At 41.1% G+C, this 20,220-nt stretch overlaps 1 protein-coding gene across 4 annotated transcripts in view; it reads right to left on the bottom strand.

The window, feature by feature from the left end:
- The window catches only part of LOC149075421 (anoctamin-4), a 169,068-nt gene that overhangs the window by 50,334 nt on the left and 98,514 nt on the right, over nucleotides 1–20,220 (bottom strand). For all 4 annotated transcript variants that reach the window (XM_089242712.1, XM_089242709.1, XM_089242710.1 and 1 more), the window contains exons 7-12: nucleotides 18,634–18,689; nucleotides 17,447–17,503; nucleotides 17,246–17,310; nucleotides 7,918–8,052; nucleotides 7,639–7,744; nucleotides 1,692–1,752 (exon numbers count right to left, since the gene is read on the bottom strand). In XM_089242712.1, the coding sequence (XP_089098838.1) occupies nucleotides 1,692–1,752; nucleotides 7,639–7,744; nucleotides 7,918–8,052; nucleotides 17,246–17,310; nucleotides 17,447–17,503; nucleotides 18,634–18,689 (480 nt within the window). The remainder of the gene's footprint in view (nucleotides 1–1,691; nucleotides 1,753–7,638; nucleotides 7,745–7,917; nucleotides 8,053–17,245; nucleotides 17,311–17,446; nucleotides 17,504–18,633; nucleotides 18,690–20,220) is intronic.

Genomic DNA, 20,220 nt, shown 5'->3' with positions numbered 1-20,220 from the left:
TTACCGTATAGATAACACAACTACTTGATAATATTTTACCGGACACCTATCTATTTTTGCAGTGGGTAGCATTGGTCAGGAGAATTTTCTACTGGTAATATCTTACCACCGATTTTTGTTAGTATTACCACGACATGCTATGAGAATGTACATTGAAGTTGTAGACCGGGGGATCTTGAACGCATGGCCCCCACGGACAATTTTCAGAAAATTGCCAAAACACATTCAAAGACGATTAAATGACTAATTTAAAAGCAAAAAGGGGAGAAACTCAGCTGTAATAGTGCCACTTCCGTAAAATTCAAAGAAATTGAAACTTTTATATGCAGCTCGCACCCATAGGCGGTTATGTTCCCCCTCCCCCTGTTCATGGGGTGTAATTCTTTTTATTTCCCCCAATTATTATTTTGAGGAGGTGCTCGTTAATTTTTTTATATTCCATTTTAATTTTTTTTAACGTAACAAAGCCCAAACATATGTACAGACACAAAAATATACTGTACATAGATAGAAACATATAAACGTGACCTCAAAGGACTTGGAGGTCCGTTTTCGTTGAGGTCCTTCCAGCAGGTCTAGAATTAGCATTTAGATCAGCACTTCTTGTGTTCTCGAACGGAATACCGTATAATTATGGGGTTGATGATAATTCAAAAGAATTTCACATACAGTCGAACTCGATATAACGAACTCTGATTTAACAAATTATTTGATTTAACGATTTTTTAGAAGTCCCTGCGAAAATTTTGGCGTTAATCTCAACCCCGATTTTCTAATTTTCCTTGATTTAAAACGAGTAAAAATCGTTTTATCTGATTTCTTAAATCGCGTCTTTCGATTGTATTTCAATTCTGTTATATAATCTCTTTTTTTTCCCTGCATTCTTATAACTTGAATCATCAAATTTTTATGTAAACAACAAACTGTCGTCATTCATATTTCTCATTTTGTACTCGGAAAAGGAGTTTTTCCTCCACTTCATAGTTCGGTTTATCAAACTGTAAATATGTATATTATCGCTCCATTAAGTAACGCTTAAATAAGTTATGTAACTTTGGCGTTGCAGGAAGAAGTATTTTGGAGATCCATTACAAGAGAGAGTGAGGAAAAAGGGTGAATATCTTCTCTGTAATAAGATAATTCTTACTGTGTGGTTTTTCAAGCATTACAGAAATACCGAAGCGAACAGCGGCGATAAGCAAGAAAGCATGATAAACAGCAAAAATGAGATCTTTACGTGGGGTTAATAAACGATAAGGTAGTCCGTTTTCGTTGCACCTTCGACCCCGTTATCACCTATATTTAGTGAATGGGGGGTTGTCCAAACAATACGGAAACATATAGGTTATACATATTTAATATAAGGGGTTATAAATATTAAATATATACCACAGAAAAAAATTATAGGATTCCGGGAAAAGGTGAAATAGTTTGAATTCCATACCATGGAAAAACGACATTTTGAATCGAACGTTCACAAAAATGTTTTTCCCCGGTTTAAAAATACAACATCGATACTTGATAAAAGATAAGAAAGAAGATAATGTTTTATAACTGGGAACTCTTTTAATTAATAAATATCTGGCATGAAACAGCAAAGCAATTTTAGTCACGATAGGTTTCTATCTACATGATTTACGAGTTCGTGAATTTGGGATTAAGAATTTGGCGCAAATCGATATTGTACTTACCCCAAAGTGACATGAAGACAGCGAAAGCGACAGTAGCAGCGTTATCTGATAAATGAACGATCTGAAAAGGGTGAAATTAATTGTTAATCGAAAAATTATGCATAAGTTAATATAAATGCTGAAAATATTTAAGTTTATTTGTGAAATTTAAAATTATTAGAAGACGCAGAGAATTCAAGCGAAAATGGGTCATCGCTTAATGGGTTCTTAACGTTTTATGTTCTACGGACTCGTTGTGTCAATATGATAAAAGTCAGGGATTTTCCTGTGCCAGTAAGATGAAGACTACAGATCCATTCCGGGATGATATTCAGTACATAATAATGCAAAAAACAATAAGTAAATTAGAGTGAGATATAGATGGCTTTCTTCTCAGCCCGAGATATCAAGGAAACAGTTATTTTCCGGATATTATGTTGAGGTGAACTCGGAAAGAAAAGTCAGAGATGCTACTAATGCCTGATACAGAGAGGCTCGGAATGAAGTTGAGGCTACTAATGCCTCTACTTCAGCGCCTCACGCCACAAGGCGTGAAATAAGGAATGTAGGGTCATGTCTCTAGTGGTGTAGATGGTAGCATGCTTGCCCGGTATGCAAGACGGCCTGGGTTCGAGTCCCGGCGGAGACGTGATGACTCTACTTTCCGAGTTCACCTCAGCATAATATCCGGAAAATAACTGTTTCCTTAATAAGTCAATTGTTATTTCATCTGAGCTCCCGGACTCTTTCAAACCTCTCCGAGGACCCCTGGTTAAGAACTTTAATATCTCAGAGTGTTTATTGTAGAACTTAATTTTACTTCAGGTTTTTATCTCTATTCTGAATGCACCAAACTTTATTCTCACAATTTTACATTATTTATCAGGCATTTTTAATCATTACCTTCCACTGTAGTAGTATTTAGTTGGTTTGAATGCAAAAATGCATCAACATACAAGGCGCGTTTCATAAGTACTTGAAGTAAAATCATGAGAAAAACCAAGAAATACGGGTAGAGGGGGAAAAAAAAAATGTTTTTAATGCAATGGTCCCATCGTTTAATCCACTTTTCATAGCAAGCAGAGAAGGCTTTCTCTGAAGGTTGTTTCAGTGAACCCGACACAACTGAAATTTTCTATCAATTCACGATGCTTTTTTCATATGTGTTATCCCAAACTTCTCAAAATCGAAACATAATTTGTAAATGTAATATTAAAATCATGCCACAGCCCCATTACAGTCCAAACCTCGCACCGTGTCGTTTCTGGCTGTTTCCGATGTTGAAGGAGAAGCTCCGTGAGAGAATTACTCTGTATTAGTTATTTCAGCCCCGTAGGATTCATTGAGATAACTTATAAACAGAAAAACGAAATCTGAAAAGTAGATTGAACGATGGAACCATTGCAATATCATCTGAGGAAAGATAATTTGGAAAAGAATAAATTATTTTCTTGCTGCACCTACGTTTATTGATTTTTAATGATTTTATTCCAGTACAATACACATCTAGATGCGTGATTCATGCATCAGAATTCAGTGAAATACTCATTTAAATTTCAGGTATTTATTTTTTCAGTACAGCCATTTCTCACTGATAAAAAAAATACATCCATTTTTTTTTTTTACAAAAACACCCTTCAAAATTTTGGATAGGAGTGAAATTACCCTTCAAGATTATATTTTCAGATAACACTGGGGACGGCACTGATTACAACAGGTTAAAAGCGAGTTACACGCAATGGTATTATTATCGAAGGCGTGCCACGAAATACAGAATTCTACTCTTTGTAGCGACTCCCTTACCGTCATCGGCATACAGGTCTTATTACGAACGTTTCAACTGTAAGAAACCAAACTTCTTAAGAATCTTATATGCTTGCTTCCCCTGATTTCCGGTTGGGAATTTTCAAGGGGCACCTTAAGGGTTGCAGATTGCGTCCGCCATTCGCATGCCAAACACCTGGGCTCTTCTTTTCGCTCCAGCGAGGTGGAAAAGTGATACCAAAGCGTGAACGCGGTGTACTACATACGAGTATGTACATACGTTATTCTGGAATGGCGGGAGATATCATCTGGTTTTCTCCTCGTATTCGTACCTCGAGCGAACAATTCACACGGAATTAGAGCCATTATTATAGACTTTACCTGGTAAAGACTCGATCCAAAATAATGGAATTATTTCGTCGAAGAACAGAGCTTAACTTGATAACGATTATTATATTATATTTAGCGGAGAGGCCAGGATTTAAGGCGTTTTTAAGTGTTGGTGCTCTATTGTGGGAGTGAGTGAGTGAGTGAAATGCTACATGTGTTGTGTGCGTGATTTCTTAGCATTAACTAATGTAGTAGCGCAAAACTTGCTTGACGCGTTTTAATGAGTTAATGATATTCTAACACAGTGTTTCTTGATCTTTTTTTTTTCGTCCATAGCCTCTGCTTTCTTCTCATAACCCCTGTCTTACCCAGGACCTCCTGCCATCATCCAAAAGTGAGACCCTTTCTATTTACCACGAATTGATTTTTTCAGTAAATTTTAAAGTGGACAAAATTTTGTGAATAAGATCGATCTTCGCCCCCCCCCCCCACCCGGGGCTAGAGTTCAACAAGCCTCTCCTTTGTGGGACGGGTCTATGCAGGGCCGTCACACCATCATGGCTGACCGAACAATGTTCTGGGGGCATCGTAGAAGTAGTACCCTTCTGTTTATGCCTACTCTCGAAAATACCGGATCTCATCATGAAGATATTACGGATATGAGACTTTTACGCAATCCCGGATGAATTCGGCTGGACTCTATTGGTAGTCACTTTTTGCTTTCAAAGGACCTCTTTCTTTATTTCAATTTTTTTATAACTCTATATGGGCCTCATGAATCACCTGTTATGGCTCTCCTTCTTGATTTTTATCAAGAATATCCCAGGACCTAAAGATTCTGGGTTAAAAAAGACTGTGGTAACATTTTAAGTTCGACACTGAAGATTCTGTTTCCCTATTCAGCTTTGACTTATATTGGGAAAAACATTTGACAGGTAGAAACTTCAGAGCTAATAAGCCACGGTACAGACGGAATGTTCCAAACTTTTCGTCTGCATCTACGATAGCCATTTTCAGTGACGACGAATTTATTTTCTAGGCTGTTCAGATTAATTTTATATTAAACAGTATTTACATGGATAGCGGGTCTAGACTGCACCACCGATCAAGCTGACCCTGTATGATACTCTTCGTCATCACTGAATATACTATCGTTGATACCAGGGGGTATTCAACCTTTCAGACACGGAGGGCCAAATTGAAACTTACCACGAAGTCCGCGAGCCAACAACTCGTGTTATTTAGTGACACGTTAATAGAAGTGGCCAATGGGGCCCCGATTTCTTTTATTAATTATCAACTTTGATTAGTTCCGAAATTACTATTTCACTACTTCTGGAAAAGTTTTTGATTAATAATTGATTAAATTAATCGATAAAATTAATTAATTGTGAGATTTATTCTGATCTGAAATCACTTTGAATGATTCTTTGATTCATTATGAGTTATTGATTGTGAAATAATTTTTATCAGAGAAATTGTTTCTCTCATTGATAAATAAGTTATTTTTGTCAAAAATTCTGAAATTATTCGTTTCAAAAATTCAAAAAATTATTTCTTTCAGTAATTGTGACTTTTTTCCATCAATTTGTTGCGGAACTATTTCTTTCATCACTTACGAAATAATTTCTTTCATTTATTCTATAATCTTTTACGAAATAATTTCTTTCATCATTTGCGAAAAATTCTTTCTTTCTTTTGTTCCAGAATTAATCGTTTTTCAATGTTTTCAACCATTTTCTGAAAATGATCACCGGGCCACGACGAAAATACTCCGTGGCCCAAATGTGTCATGGTCCATACATTGAAGACCCCTGAATGTAGACTAAACGTTTGGAAAATTTTTGACTGGACCTCTGTTCCCCTATACATCCAAGAAGTTGGATGTATAGTAGAAAAGTGTTCACGGCATTGATGATACCGAAAGTGCAAGCCTTCATTTTATCACAAAGTATTTAATTAATCAAATAAAGGACTTGCCGCGTGCAACGGTGTTTGGAAATTTTTTAGCGGTAACGGGAATTTAGACAATGAGAGGAAAGGATGTGCCAGTTTAGTCAGATTCTGGGACGTGGGTATATATAGTATGCAAGGGTTGAACTTCAATATTGAATGGAAAACTTAGTGGAGACGGAAGAAACATAAATTATTGAAAGTATGTTGGGAACGGGAAAACCAATCGCTACACGCCCGAAGAGACTTTGAAGTTGTCTAGTTCGATGAGCAGTCAAATTAAACCCTCCCAGTTGATGTCGAACATCTTACGACACTTGGTGACAGCATAATCCTAAGCGAGATTACTTCTACGAGAAAGAAGAGTAACAGTCAAATAAAGTCAAGAGACGCGGTATTAGGTTGGTTCATTATTGCACATCTCTCGCAATCTCTATTAAATGCGTCGTTTCACATTTCTTCATACGTGTACGAAAATTCAATAGATTTCGAAAAACTAATTAAAAAAATTGGCTGATGCATTGCTCACAACTAATAAATGCTAAGAGCGTATTTTTGGGTATAAAGCACGAAATCACCATTTAGGGAATTTCGAGTGAAAGATTATTGGGTGCACAAACTTTCCGGCATGCGAAACATATTACATACTAAACAAATGACTCTGGCGGCCATAAGAGAGCTGAACTACTGTTGTGGTGGCTAAATATGAATGAATAAACAGTGATCAGAACAATTTTATAACCCACAGCGTGCTCCCATCATCCAAGGATGATTACAATTTTTTCTTTTAAGGTGAAATTCTTTAAATGACGTATAGATGGCGTACGATATGACACGGACAAACGAAAAAGAACAAACCAAGAGAGTAAATGTAACAAAGAGGAGGTCTTTCTCAATTTGGGGAACCACTCCCTCGCATTGTCCCAAACGCAAAAAATGTTTCTGATGATGGTAAGCCAAAAATAGGCATCATTTTACCATCCGTTCCCCCGACATTTTAATTGGTGAACATTTTTGAGTAGTGGTAGAGTGCTTTTTTACCCCTAATCACTGTTTTGTCGGTGATTGTGGGTTTTTCTATGTTTACCCCCCCCCCCCCCCCACCGTCGCCATAGTGGTGGTAGGCTAAGTTGGTTTTCTGTGGTTCCCAACTTCAAGGCGCGAATGCGAGCCGATCTCCCCGTTAAGCTGTCTCGCCACAGAGGGCAACAGGCCTACACAACGGTACAATTATTCAATCATTACACTTCACTCATAATCGGAAAAGTTGAGGGACTATAACAAGTATTACACAGAAACAAACTCCAATTCAGGTTCACAACACATACACGTACATTTCCCAGCATGGCTCAGGTCTTCTCGGACCATTTGCTAAAATATCTTCATTGAGATAGAGCGGCGGGCCAGGATTTGGTTAGGAGGGGGGGGGGGGGGGAGGAGGAGACTCTCTGTTTAAACCACATATTTTTTTCGATTATATTCAATTTGCAATTCTGAGTTTGATTGCCATCTATATTTTACAAAAGACAACTGAAAAAAAGGGAATTGCTCTTACTCAGCTTTTCTCCGACTATTTCCCGCAGCCTAATAGTTAAAGCTACTTGTTCTAATTTGAGCAGAAACTCCTAAGGGTCTTCTCACCAGGGCAGACAGAAGTGCTCTATTATGTTTATCGCGTTGTTTTATCTCATCACAAATAAATAATTTATTGTAATACTTTCATCTTCACGTCCAACATCATGTTTTGGAATGTGATGAGATATTTCTTAAATTCCTTTGTGGGCCCGATAAAATTTCTCGGATGAGCCCGACTGGATCGTTTGGCCAAAGTTTGTGCATCCGTGGTCAACGCAATAAATGTATGAAAATATTTTTGTCGACTTTCTTTTCACGACGAACAGTTGAAACATTCGAAACTTACCTTGCTGAAGAGACAGCCATCTTTCAAGTACCAGAAATCACATTTCTTATCGCACTGAGGGCACATTGGGAATTTTCCTGGTCCGTCCTCATTACAGATCTCTTGGCTAAACGAAGATGATCAGCAATTACATTAACGCACTACCATGAGTGACGGGGTATTTAGATAACACGCAATAGTAAGACTTTGTGAAAATATCAAAATCACCGTGTTTCAGATACGAAAGTTTTGGTAGTTAAGTGTTTAAAATGTTTCTTCTCCTTTGCTGAAAGTGCTTACCTAGACAAATTTGTGTTCATCGTACTGACTCCGTATATCATGGTTAGCAGTCCGAAAACAGCCGGTGGTATGAGCATGGTCGTGTAGAAACCGAGCCATGCGAAGTACAGGCTTGTTTTCTCCCCAAAGTAACGCCTAAAGAAAAAGAATGGAGAAATATATGCTTCTAAATATCAATCTACCATAAAAATTTAACGTTTTTCCAGTAATAATTACAGAACATTCGTTTGTATTGAGGGGGAAAAAAACGGGATGAAAAGCGAATGGCTTATTTGTTGCAAAAATAAGTAATGCTGCTTTCTGAATGTCTTAAATTCATCTCATATCTGACTAATGTACAACGACAACCAGATCAAACTCGTTCCCAAATCAACCATTGCTGAAAGTCATCGGTGAAAACTTGACTATGCAATTTCAAATACGGTGACTAGATGTCACAGATTTTAATTGAAGTTGAGAACAGGATCCAATTTTTTCCTAACTCTTTAATTGGCAAGAAATAGGGGAGAAAAATTTTAAAGGGTTATATTGAACAAATGAGGTACCCTGAATGCTATTGCATGACAACAGAAAAGAAATTATTCTCAATACTTAAAAAAATATCCGATGTTGGGAATCTACACTACAGGGAACACGCGATATTTATATCGCGCCCCTCATGTTAGAAGCACGAATGTGCAAATTTTCACTTTTTTTTTGCAGCTGGTTGGATACGTTATTTTGCTATGCGAGTTTTGTCTGAAACACGAATGTGTATCCCTATTGAAAAACACATGTTACAAAACATTTAAGGAAAATAACTTCCATGTGGGTAGGGACATGGGTAGAGTAAACATTCAAACGTCATTTCCTGCGTTCCCTTTTTTCCCAAGGACGTTGCATATATTCGTGCTTCTGGCATGAGAACGGCGGTATATTCACTGACTAACCTTCGGAAATCCTTCTGGATTTTGCAAATAGTCATCTTTTCCCGCCATAATTCACTTCAAAACTTTATTTGTTGACGCCTGAATTTTTTGAAATGCTCACTCTGACACACTTGATCAACTATGTAGGGGGAAGATATGATTTACATTACATAAATTTGAATTTTATAAAAATGTAATTTATTGCATGCCAACCATACTCTTCTATTATTTTTGCAGAATGCACACCGCGATATGTCACCTTCACACATCGTATTTCCCCTTCAAAATGTAAGAGTCAAAAATCGTGGCTTTTCAAGAAATAGGTGACATGCACCTTTGAGCCATTCTGCAGGTAATTATAGAAACTTCATGAACAGCTCACAAGTAAAAATCGGATGTTTAAGACTTGCTTAAAAGCATCAATACCGAAACGAGCTCAAAATACATAATGCCTTTATTTGAAAAATATAAAAAACTCGTGTTGATTTTGACGAGTGGCAAGATGCTCGTCTTCCACTACGAAGGTTACTATCAAGGTCCATGGGTTCGAATCCAGGCATAGAACGTCAGAAGCAAGTTCTTTACCTACCGGTCCTAGGGCGACCACCGATGGATGGAACCTTCATTTCCCACCCAACTTCACTGGTTGGAAATTGCCATATGGCGATATATAACCAGAGTTGGTTAGCGGTAAAGCAGCAGCAACATTGCCAACTGAAGGGTTCTTAACTTATGAGTCGGGAACAACTTTCTAATTGGGTTTTGAGGACAGAGTGTTCTCGTATAAAAAAAAGTAATTTTGTTACTTCAATAACTACTGTCGAATCCCGTTATAACGAACTCCAAGAGGCCGGAGAAATCACTTCGTTATAAAGGAATTCCAGGTGTTCGCATTGTTCCTATGTAAACTTCTCTGAGGGATTGGAAAAGTGTTCGTTAAAACGAGATTTTTTTCGCTATAACGGTATTCGTTAAAACGGGATTCGACTTTATAAGTCCTCTTACAACATGAATAATGTATCTGAGTTCTACACATTATTTGGATACTTTTATAATTGGAACTATGCCTCTAAGATCAACTTTTTACGCGTAAAAATTCGGTGAGAGGAACTATGGCATCACGCCCTGCATAACGGTTGATCGACGAACGGATTCGATGTGTGTAGATGACTTGATATCTCATGAGTTCATTCAGACCGAAATAGAAATTTATGCATGTTATCCTTTTAATGTACGAACGAGCATGTGCTCACGGATAACGAGTTAGAACCCATTGAGCAACAGAGCCTTTGGACATGTCTACTCGAAAGATGACTGATATGATTACAGCATGGTTGGTGTCATTTCTTAGTAAACACATTGTATTACGGTGTACATAAATCTACGGATATTTATGATATAGGGCGGCAAATATTGTTATCGATGGAGGTTTAATGTGACCACACCCTTTTCCCATTACATTTCGGAACTCTCGATGTCGTACTAAACGAGGATAAACGGAAACCACGAGCAATTGTTTATAGAACACCAGCGGGTTCACGAATTCACGAATGCACAGAAAACTTGAGTCATGAAGAGAAAATTGATTCATTGAATGTGGTTTTTTGGAATAACGTTGGTGTCGGGAATATGATTGAAGAATTCAAGATTTTCAATGGGATCGAGAATCCCTTTATAACCAACGCCAAGAGACCGGAGGAATCACTTCGTGAAAACGAAATTTCGTTATAAAGGAATTCCAGGTTACCTATTGCCGGCATTGTTCCTACGTAAACTTATTTGGGGGATTAGAAAAGTGTTCGTTAAAACGAGATTTTCGCTATAACGGCAATCGTTAAAACGGGATTCGACTGTAATGGATCATGAAATATTGTTACGCCGTCATTCAACATTCAACTGCTTCGACTCGGGAGGGTCACCAGTTTCGAAAAGTTAGGGACAACTCCAGATTGTGGTGTCGCAGGAAATGTTTTTCTAATAGGGTTGTAAACAGAGGCGTACGCGTGGCGTGTGCACGATCAAGGGGCCCATGCCCCCTCCCTCCAAACAAAAATATTATGAAAAAAATATTTCTTTGAAGAATTGAAATATTGAAAGAACATACCCTTTATATGCTGTGTTAACGAATTTCTGTTAATTCATGGTAACTCAAAATTTCTCGGGAAGAACATATTTGTGCCCCCTCCAAAGGTCGATCCTGCGTATGCCCCCGGTTGAAATGCGAAGTCATGAGACACGGACCCCTACGACAGACACCTTCAAGATGAAATAAGAAAACCTGTATGGGGAATCGAGAGGCGCTCTCTATCCACACTTGAATTGTGGCGACAGCGTCCACCACTGGATGGCGCTGTCCGCCTAATAGGGAAAAGAGCGCGCCTGCGCGATGGTGGAATGGGACTTGGACTTGGCCGCTCAAACGAGACAGTCACGCGGTTCACTCGTTCTTGTAGATTCTGTTTATTTATGTTTAATCGTTTAATAAATGTTTAATAATATCTCTGAATCGTAGAGGGAAGTGTTTGTCGTCAATCGCCTTATTCCTTCTGCGACAAGTGGTGACCCGACCGATCTCGAACGCTCTTCTGCTCAATTTCCATTCCGCCTCCACAGTTACCTACTGTCATGGCGACGAATGTGAAACTGCCACCCTTCTGGAGCCGCGAACCTGAACTTTTCTTCAGCAGCGCAGAGGCATTGTTCTTCATTCGAAGATGATCTCACGAAGTTCCAACTCATCATCAGCGCGCTTGGCCCAGATGAACTGAAGCTTGCGAAACCGCTACTTCAATCCGCGGACGCAACAGAACGCACCTACAAGAACCTCAAGGATACCTTACTTTCCGAATACGGCCAATCGAAGCAAGTCAAAACCAGGCTCCTGCTACAACTCTCTCTCGGAAGTCAACGTCCTACAGCCCTTCTACGAAGCATGCGAGAACTTTCTGAAAATTCACTCGCCGACGATTTCCTGAAATCACTGTTCCTGAACCTACTCCCACCGCACGTGCAGAGTATCTTGTCTATTTCGGAACAGCCTCTCGACGCCTTAGCGAAACAAGCCGACCAAATCCTTGCAATGACTCCGACCAACGCCGAAAGCGCAACTGTCTCATCGGAAACATCAACCGCTCGTGCTATCGCGGAACTCACGGAGAAACTTTCAGTGCTCACCGAAAAAGTCGACAGGATTTCCAGGTCTCAACAACAGCACAATGATGTACCGGTTCGACGCGAGAGCCGATCGCCACCGCGAGATAACGCAGGTATGTGTTACTACCATTCGTGTTTCAAAGAGAAAGCGCGCAAATGTAGGTCACCGTGTTCGTTTTTTCGCGTTTCGTCCAACGCCGCCGCCCACGCGCACAAAAAAAACTTGTGAGCGGGGAGGGAAATGAGGCGCACTCCTCCCTTATTTTCAAACCAGCAAGTCGCCTTTTCGTCCGTAATATCAACGACAACCGGGTGTTTTTGGTCGACACTGGCAGTCAAGTCAGCATTATTCCTCATCCTTCACCCACGTCGCTCAACTCTTCAGCCGAGTTTAGTTTATACGCCGCGAACGGCATAATCATACCAAACGGTGGTACGCGAGTCGTTTCGCTGAATCTAGGTCTTCGTAGAGACTTCAGCTGGCGTTTCATCTTTGCCAAAACGTCGCACGCCATTATCGGCGCGGATTTCCTGAACCACTACAAACTGACGGTGGATATCGGCAACAATCAGTTGATCGACTCGACGACAGGACTGTCAACGAAAGGTAAGCAAGTAGATATACAAATCTCGCCTGTCTTGTGCGTTTCCGGGAATTCCGAAATTCATTCGCTTCTGAAAAAATTCCCGTCGCTTACCCGGCCGTTCAACCCGAAAGTTGATCCACCTAAACATGATGTCCTTCATTATATCGACACCCAGGAAAATCCCCCAGTGCAATGCAAGTCCAGACGGCTCACTCCTGAACAATATGCGTTCGTCAAAAACGAGCTGGCAACATGGCTCGATCTTGGTATCATTCGACCCAGCAACTCGCAGTATGCGTCACCGATCCATGTTGTGAAAAAGAAAGATAACAACTCTTTTCGTCTCACCTGTGACTATCGCATGCTGAATCGCAACACGACACCGCAACTGTACCCCGTACCGCACATTCAGGACGTAAACAACCAGATAGCCGGCTGCACAATTTTTTCCAAATTGGATATGACTCGGGCTTATTTTCAAATCCCGATATACGGCCCTCATCAACACAAAACTGCACTTGTGTGCCCCTTAGGCAAATACGAATTTACCCGCTTGAACTTTGGGATGCAAGGTGCCGCATCATCGTACCAGATGTTTATGGACACGGTGCTACGTGGTCTACCCTTCACATTCTGCTATCTCGACGACATCTTGGTGTACAGTGCCTCACCCGATGACCACAAACGTCACCTGGAAGACGTTTTCCGACGTCTTGATGCCTACGGTCTCGTGCTCAACGCGAACAAATCAGTTCTGGCTGTCTCTGAATTGACTTTCTTGGGCTATACCATCAACGCTCACGGTCTCAAACCGCTCACCGACAAAGTCGCGATCATCAAAGACTATCCACCGCCTAAAACGTTAAAACAGCTGAAACGTTTCATTGGTATGATCGCATTCTACAAAAGATTCATCCCACTATGTTCTCAAATCATCGATCCGCTCCAACGTTGCCTTAAAGGTAAATACAAGCCAACACGTGCGCTCGAACTCACGAATGACCAGCTGGAAGCTTTCACCGACATCAAGCAAGCGCTCGCCGACGCAACTCTACTTGCTCATCCGCATCCGAACTCTCGACTTTTTCTGCTTACCGATGCCAGTGGTACGCATGCTGGGGCCGCTCTCTGCGAACTTTCTTCAGATGTTCCTTCGGCTCATGACAACCACACCAACGCGTCCTCTGGATTCTCGACAGACTGCTCTACACACGACCGGCGGCTGTCCACGCTCGTAGCCAATCGGCAAGGCTCATCTTGGCAGCTCCCAAACACAACCGCCTCAAATAAGGATCCCGTCGACTTACTCGATCGCTTGAAACCCTTAGCTTTCTTCAGTACCTCGTTCAATTCTACTCAGAAATCTAAGAGTACTTACGAACGCGAACTACTGTCCATTTACCTCGCAGTAAAATATTTTCGCCATCAATTACAAGGTCGTCACCTTACCATCGTGACAGACCATAAACCAATTTCCCATGCATTCCACCAGAAGCTCGAATCAGCGTCTCCGATCGTCCAACGACAGTTGTGTTACATCAGCGAGTACACTACCGACATCCGATATCTGCCTGGCATTCTCAACACTCCAGCAGACGCTCTGTCTCGGTTAGAAGCTGACGCACTCCATCTCGACGAAATCGACTACGCTCTTCTGGCCGACGCCCAACAGACCGATCCTGAACTTGACAAACTTCTCGACTCTAGTTCGACAAACAATCAAAATTCACTAAAAATTCAGCGAACTTTTCTCCCCGAATACAGAATGAACCTCTATGCTGATCATTCGCAAAAAGTCCCGCGAATATTTGTTCCCCTAGCATTTCGCAAACAAGTGTTTGAAAAATTTCATTCTCTATGCCATCCAGGGGTCAAAGCATCTGTGAAACTCCTCACCGAACGTTTCGTCTGGCCAAACATAAAACGAGACGTCACTAACTTCGCCCGTGCTTGTATCGCCTGCCAACGAACCAAAGTGCACAAACACACCCAATCGCCTCTCCGAGTTTTTCCTGTGCCGTCGGAGAAATTCGCTCATCTGAACATCGACATTGTGGGCAGACTCCCGAATTCCCAAGGTTACGAATATCTTCTAACCGTTATCTGCCGATTCTCAAGATGGATCGAAGCAATCCCAATCCGAGATACGTCCGCAGAGACTTGTGCCCGAGCATTATACTCCAACTGGTTTTCACGATATGGAATTCCGAAGACCATCACGACGGACCAAGGTTCGTAATTCGAATCGCACCTATTCCACAAATTCAACAGTTTGTTCGGAATAAATCACATCCATACGACTGCTTACAACCCCAAAGCAAACGGGCTCATCGAACGTCAACATCGTCAGCTCAAACAAGCACTGAAGGCTAGCATGACAAGTGATTGGGTTGACAGTCTTCCTTCGGCTCTCCTCGGCCTCCGAACATGCTTTCGACCAGACCTCAACGCCACCACTGCCGAAATGGTCTTCGGTCAAACGCTGAGATTGCCTGGAGAGATTTTCGTCGAACAACATGTTCCGGAGCCAGCAATCACCTATCTCGACAAATTGAAACGCACCATGGACACACTCAAGCCGATCCCGACTTCGAGACATGGCATCACACGTAATGTCTACGTTCCACAAGCCTTGACGACCTGTACACACATTTTCGTTCGCACCGACGCAGTCCGCCGCCCTCTACAACCGACCTACGAAGGTCCCTTCGAAGTGCTGTCGCGATCCGGAAAATTTTTCCGTGTACGTGTCAAGAACAGGGAATCCGTCATCTCGATCGACCGAATCAAACCGGCCTGTCTCCTCAACGACCAGTACCTGAATGGGCCAGACATCGAAGTTCCATCAACACCAGAACAGCAGATGACAACGACTATTCCAACCCCCCGACACGTGTCATTTGCGCCCACTACGACTCAACGTACCCGGTCTGGCAGAATAGTCCGAGCTCCGGATAGACTAAATTACTCAACGATGTGACTCCGTCACTTAGAGGAGGGGTACTGTGGCGACAGCGTCCACCACTGGATGGCGCTGTCCGCCTAATAGGGAAAAGAGCGCGCCTGCGCGATGGTGGAATGGGACTTGGACTTTGCCGCTCAAACGAGACAGGCACGCGGTTCACTCGTTCTTGTAGATTCTGTTTGTTTATTTATGTTTAGTCGTTTAATAAATGTTTTATAATATCTCTGAATCGTAGAGGGAAGTGTTTGTCGTCAATCGCCTTATTCCTTCTGCGACAGAATAAATAACACCCACAGTTTTTTTCCCCTGCTTTTTAGTTTTCTTTTCTGATTTATTGCTCTTGCGTTGCTGCAGTTAGGCCAGTGATTCCCAACCTGTAACCTGCGAGTACTATGTAAGGAGTCCGCGGGATCATTTTCATTTACTACCACTGCATGACTGATACACTTTGTCACGTGAAATTGTAATGTATTACATTTTTTGTGATATGCAGATTATAAAAAACAAGTCATTTTGGATTTTAAGGGAGGAAGGTTTCTAAAATGATCTGACGATACGGGGGTGGGATTCGTGGAGAATTGCCTTGCACCACAGGGGGGGGGGGGGGGGGGGGTTCCACGATGCATTTACCTCCACTACAAGGGATCCACGACGATTCAACTGATTCAGCACATGACAATCATATTTTTATGTGGGCTTTTTCAACTATTCATTTCTTACAAGATATACAGAAGATTCGATGTTGTGAAGATATTTATTATTTTAGATGTTAATTTTTTAAGGAAGGAAAAAAACTCATCTCTGCCTCTACCGGGAGTCGAACCCGGGTCCCTCGATTGCTGGACGAGTGCTCTGGCTACTAAGCTACAGAAGAGATAGAGATTTCCCTTCGCTAGAGCGTATATGTGCCGAACGGAACCGTGCAATTCGAGGGGCCCGGGTTCGAGTCCCGGTAGAGGCAGAGATGAGTTTTTTCCTTCCTTAAAAAATTAACATCTAAAATAATAAATATCTTCGCAACATCCAGTCTTCTGCATATCTTGTATTAACAAGTGGAGAGCGACATTCATGTCATATTCATTTCTTATTTTTATATTGATTTTTCTCATTTTTCCCAACCACTTCGGCGATTTACCTGTTGTAGCTTTTGATTTCGTATCTGTACAATATTTTCAACGAGCATGTAAAAATGTGAGGAGTTCCATCGATATACATCATCACATTAGCAACGTGATGCCACGAATGAATGTCATGTTTCAAGTTGAATAATTACGAAGTTCGAATACATAGATCTTCATGCATCCATTTGAACTCTTCAACAACGCATGTAAATGGGTCCTTGGAGGAGAGAGAAACAACCAATTACATAATGAATTTATTTAAATACATTATGTGTGTGACTAAAAAAGGTGTAATAATTTATCACAATGTGTTAACGGGGTCAAGACCGTTTTTACGAGATTATCTCTCTCTCTCTTTCATTCTCTCTGTCATGAAGTGTATTCTGAAAACAAACACGTAAATGGGGGAAGAGCATTTGGATTCTCACTCAACGCGAGAGAACCAATACCACACCTACAATGGATTGATTAATGATACAACATTGGAGTTTCGGCGCTTGAGTTCAGTCTTCTGATTGGATTCGTGATTTTTTTGGTTTGCATTGAATCTAAATGAGTACGGTAGAGAAAGAGAGGAATTGATTTTTTTTTTACCTTATCAATCCTAGAGGTTGCACTTTATACCAGCAAGCTGCTCTTGCCCATTCACTGTACAGTAACTGTAAGAAAAAAAAAACCCTTTTTTTTCAATCAGTGAAATTGAATAAGTATGCGCAAATAAATGTAAATGCAACGGTAGTTCCAAAACACAATTTACGTGTTCTGTGAAAGCAAATCTACAAAATAAATATTTACCCTCCGTTCGTTTGCCTCCTCTTCTCCAGGTCGGAATTTGCCTTTACCGTAAGGGCCCTGAAGCAAAGAATTAAAATTATGAGAAGGGCGAATCGCGGTGTGAATAATGGTTGTGTATATACAGGGTGTCCTGTAAGTCCTAATGCGACCTTTATCTCATCAACCGTTCGTCGTAGAGGTATGGTTCCAATTTAAAAAATGCTCAAAACGTGCTTAGGAATCACTTTTCATCAGTTTCAAGAATGAAAATAAGAGTTTGTCATAAAATAAAAAAAATCTAAATTTTTATACGGTCCCCCGTCCTCGAACTTCAAATAAGAAAGTTTTCGGCATGTCTCTCCTGAGGCCCACAAAAAAAAATTTCCACGTTTCTAAGTGCAATTTATTCGCTAAGACATTTGAATAGAACATTCTCTTCTCATTTATTCAATTTCTTTTTTTTTCTTCTTCAAACCGAGCACAACTCCGGTCTATCGCCATGGGCAATTTACAGTGAAACCTGTACGAAATAGAACGTCAACAGACTGAAATAATATTCCGTTTTATACAGATTTTCGTTTTATAAAGGTGAAAATAAAAGCACTAAGCATTGAACAGACTATATGTTCATTCCGTCTAAGACCGGTTTCCGTCCGACAGACAGTGTCCGTCTTAAACATGTTTCACTGCACTACCGAGTGAGGTGTGTCAGAAGCGTAAGTGTGTGTACCTAACAGTCTGAGAGTGTACCTAGTGTTGTCTCCAATTTTTCAGTGCTGCCATCTATGTTTGAGAAGTGAAGTGAGGGAAATGTAATGATTGAATATTTGTACCGTTTGCAGGCCTGTTGCTCTCTGCGACGAGACTTTTCAAGTGGGAGATCGACTTTCATTCGTGCCTCGAAGTTGAGACCCACAAGAAACTAACTTCAGCCGACCACTGCTGTGGCGCCAGTGGGGTTTGAACCGAGTCCGTCACTATGGCCACTCGACCACCAGAGCGGAATTTTATGACACACACGGTATTTTCGCTCTCGAAACTGGTACAGAGTGATGCCTGAACCCATTTTGAGCAGTTTATAAATTAGAACCATACCTCTACAACAACAACGGCCGCAATAGGACTTACAGGACACACTGTATAATTCAAAATATCAGCTTCGGGTTAACGCAATCTCGGAAGAAATGCACGAGAGAAGTTCTACTTACATCATGTAAGGGATAAGCCGCCGTGAATGTTCCATTGCTGACCAGATACAGAATCCCTGCCAAAAATTAAATTCGTGAATGTAATACTGTAAAGAGCATACATAACGTAAAATACAGCGTGATTCATATAGCACTATACAGTTTTCATGTGCTGCAAAAACAGTTACCGCTGAAGGAACGGACCACGATTATAAACCTTTTTAGGTCATGCATGCTCAACACATTCCCCGCAGAGGCCAAATGTGGCCCTTACAGTCATCCGATGTGGTTGGTCCCTGACCCCAAACATAATTTAGTAAAGTTTCTGTGACCCTGGACAGATCGCAAAGTTCTCTTGGGTAATACGTGGTGATCACGTTATCATTATCATTTATTTTAAAAAAAAACTAAGCGACACCAGATCCCTGAAGTGGCTGCGGGATATTTCCAGATCCTTTAAGGGACCCACGGTGCAGTTCCACTTCACTTAAGTAAACAGCGGAACATTTCTAGATCAAGGAAGCAGTTATTTTTCTGGATATTAGGCTGAGGTGATCTCGGAAAGAAAAGACATCTCGTCTCCGGCGGGACACGAACCCAGGCCCTCTTGCATACAGTCCCGGCGGAGACGAGATGACTTTTCTTTCCGAAATCACCTCAGCCTAATATCTAGAAAAATAACTGCTTCCTTGATATCTTGGGCTGAGAAAAACCATCTATCTATTTCTAGATCACTTAAGTAAACACCGGAACATTTCTAGATCACTCGAGTCACCTTTGGCACAGTTGTAGATCACTTGAGTGACCTTTGGCACAGTTATAGATAACTTAAGTGGCCCACGGCACATTTGCAGATCACTCAAGTGACCTGCGGCATATTTACCGACCACCGTGGCCAAGTTCCAGAGCACTTTGGTGACAAGAGTCACATTTACGGACAACTCAAGTCTAGGCGGGTACAGAGGAAGCAGACGGGGCAATTTTCTCCCTCCCCCGTTCGAGGAGTCACTCAAATGACTTGCGGTACATTTACAAATCCCCGCGTCACTGTTCCAGATCGCTCAAGTGACATGAAGCTTATTTGAAGGTCACTTAAGTCACTCGCGGTGTATTTAAAGATCGTTTCAGTAATATCCGGGGCTGTACCAGAACACTTCAGTGGCCTGCGCACGTTTTCAAATCAATGAAGTGGTCCGAAATCTCCTAAAGGTTGAATAGCCTTGCTTTAGGTAAAATGTATTCACTATTTTGTGTCTCGCTACTTAAGAAAGTGGAGTAGGCAGTAGCACGTGTGTCACGTGACTAGTTGGTCAAAATTACAGCAACTGCAGTGGGGAAGACACTGAGTTCTTGAATTGAAAAAAAAAAAAACGGAATCTTTTTTTTTTTTCTGGATCAGGGTGTCTCATAAAATCTTATATAGAGTCGGTCTCGCTTATAACTTTCCCACTCTTATAACGTTTTCCCGCTCAGTACGACTTATTTTTTCATGGTCTCAACTCTAAATAATTCTCATCAATATTTCCCAATTCTCATCAATATTTCCCAATTCTCATCAATATAACTTAAAGCGTTTCCCGCTTACAACGTTTATCGCGACGGTTTTTT

This window comes from Pholcus phalangioides, unplaced genomic scaffold (genome assembly GCF_987345545.1).
Source record: "Pholcus phalangioides strain wild (caught in Gottingen) unplaced genomic scaffold, Ppha-v1.0 ptg000015l_1, whole genome shotgun sequence".
NCBI classification, from domain to species: Eukaryota; Metazoa; Arthropoda; class Arachnida; order Araneae; family Pholcidae; genus Pholcus; species Pholcus phalangioides.
Note: the sequence above shows the minus strand (reverse complement) of the source record. Positions and strands in the feature narration are given on the sequence as shown.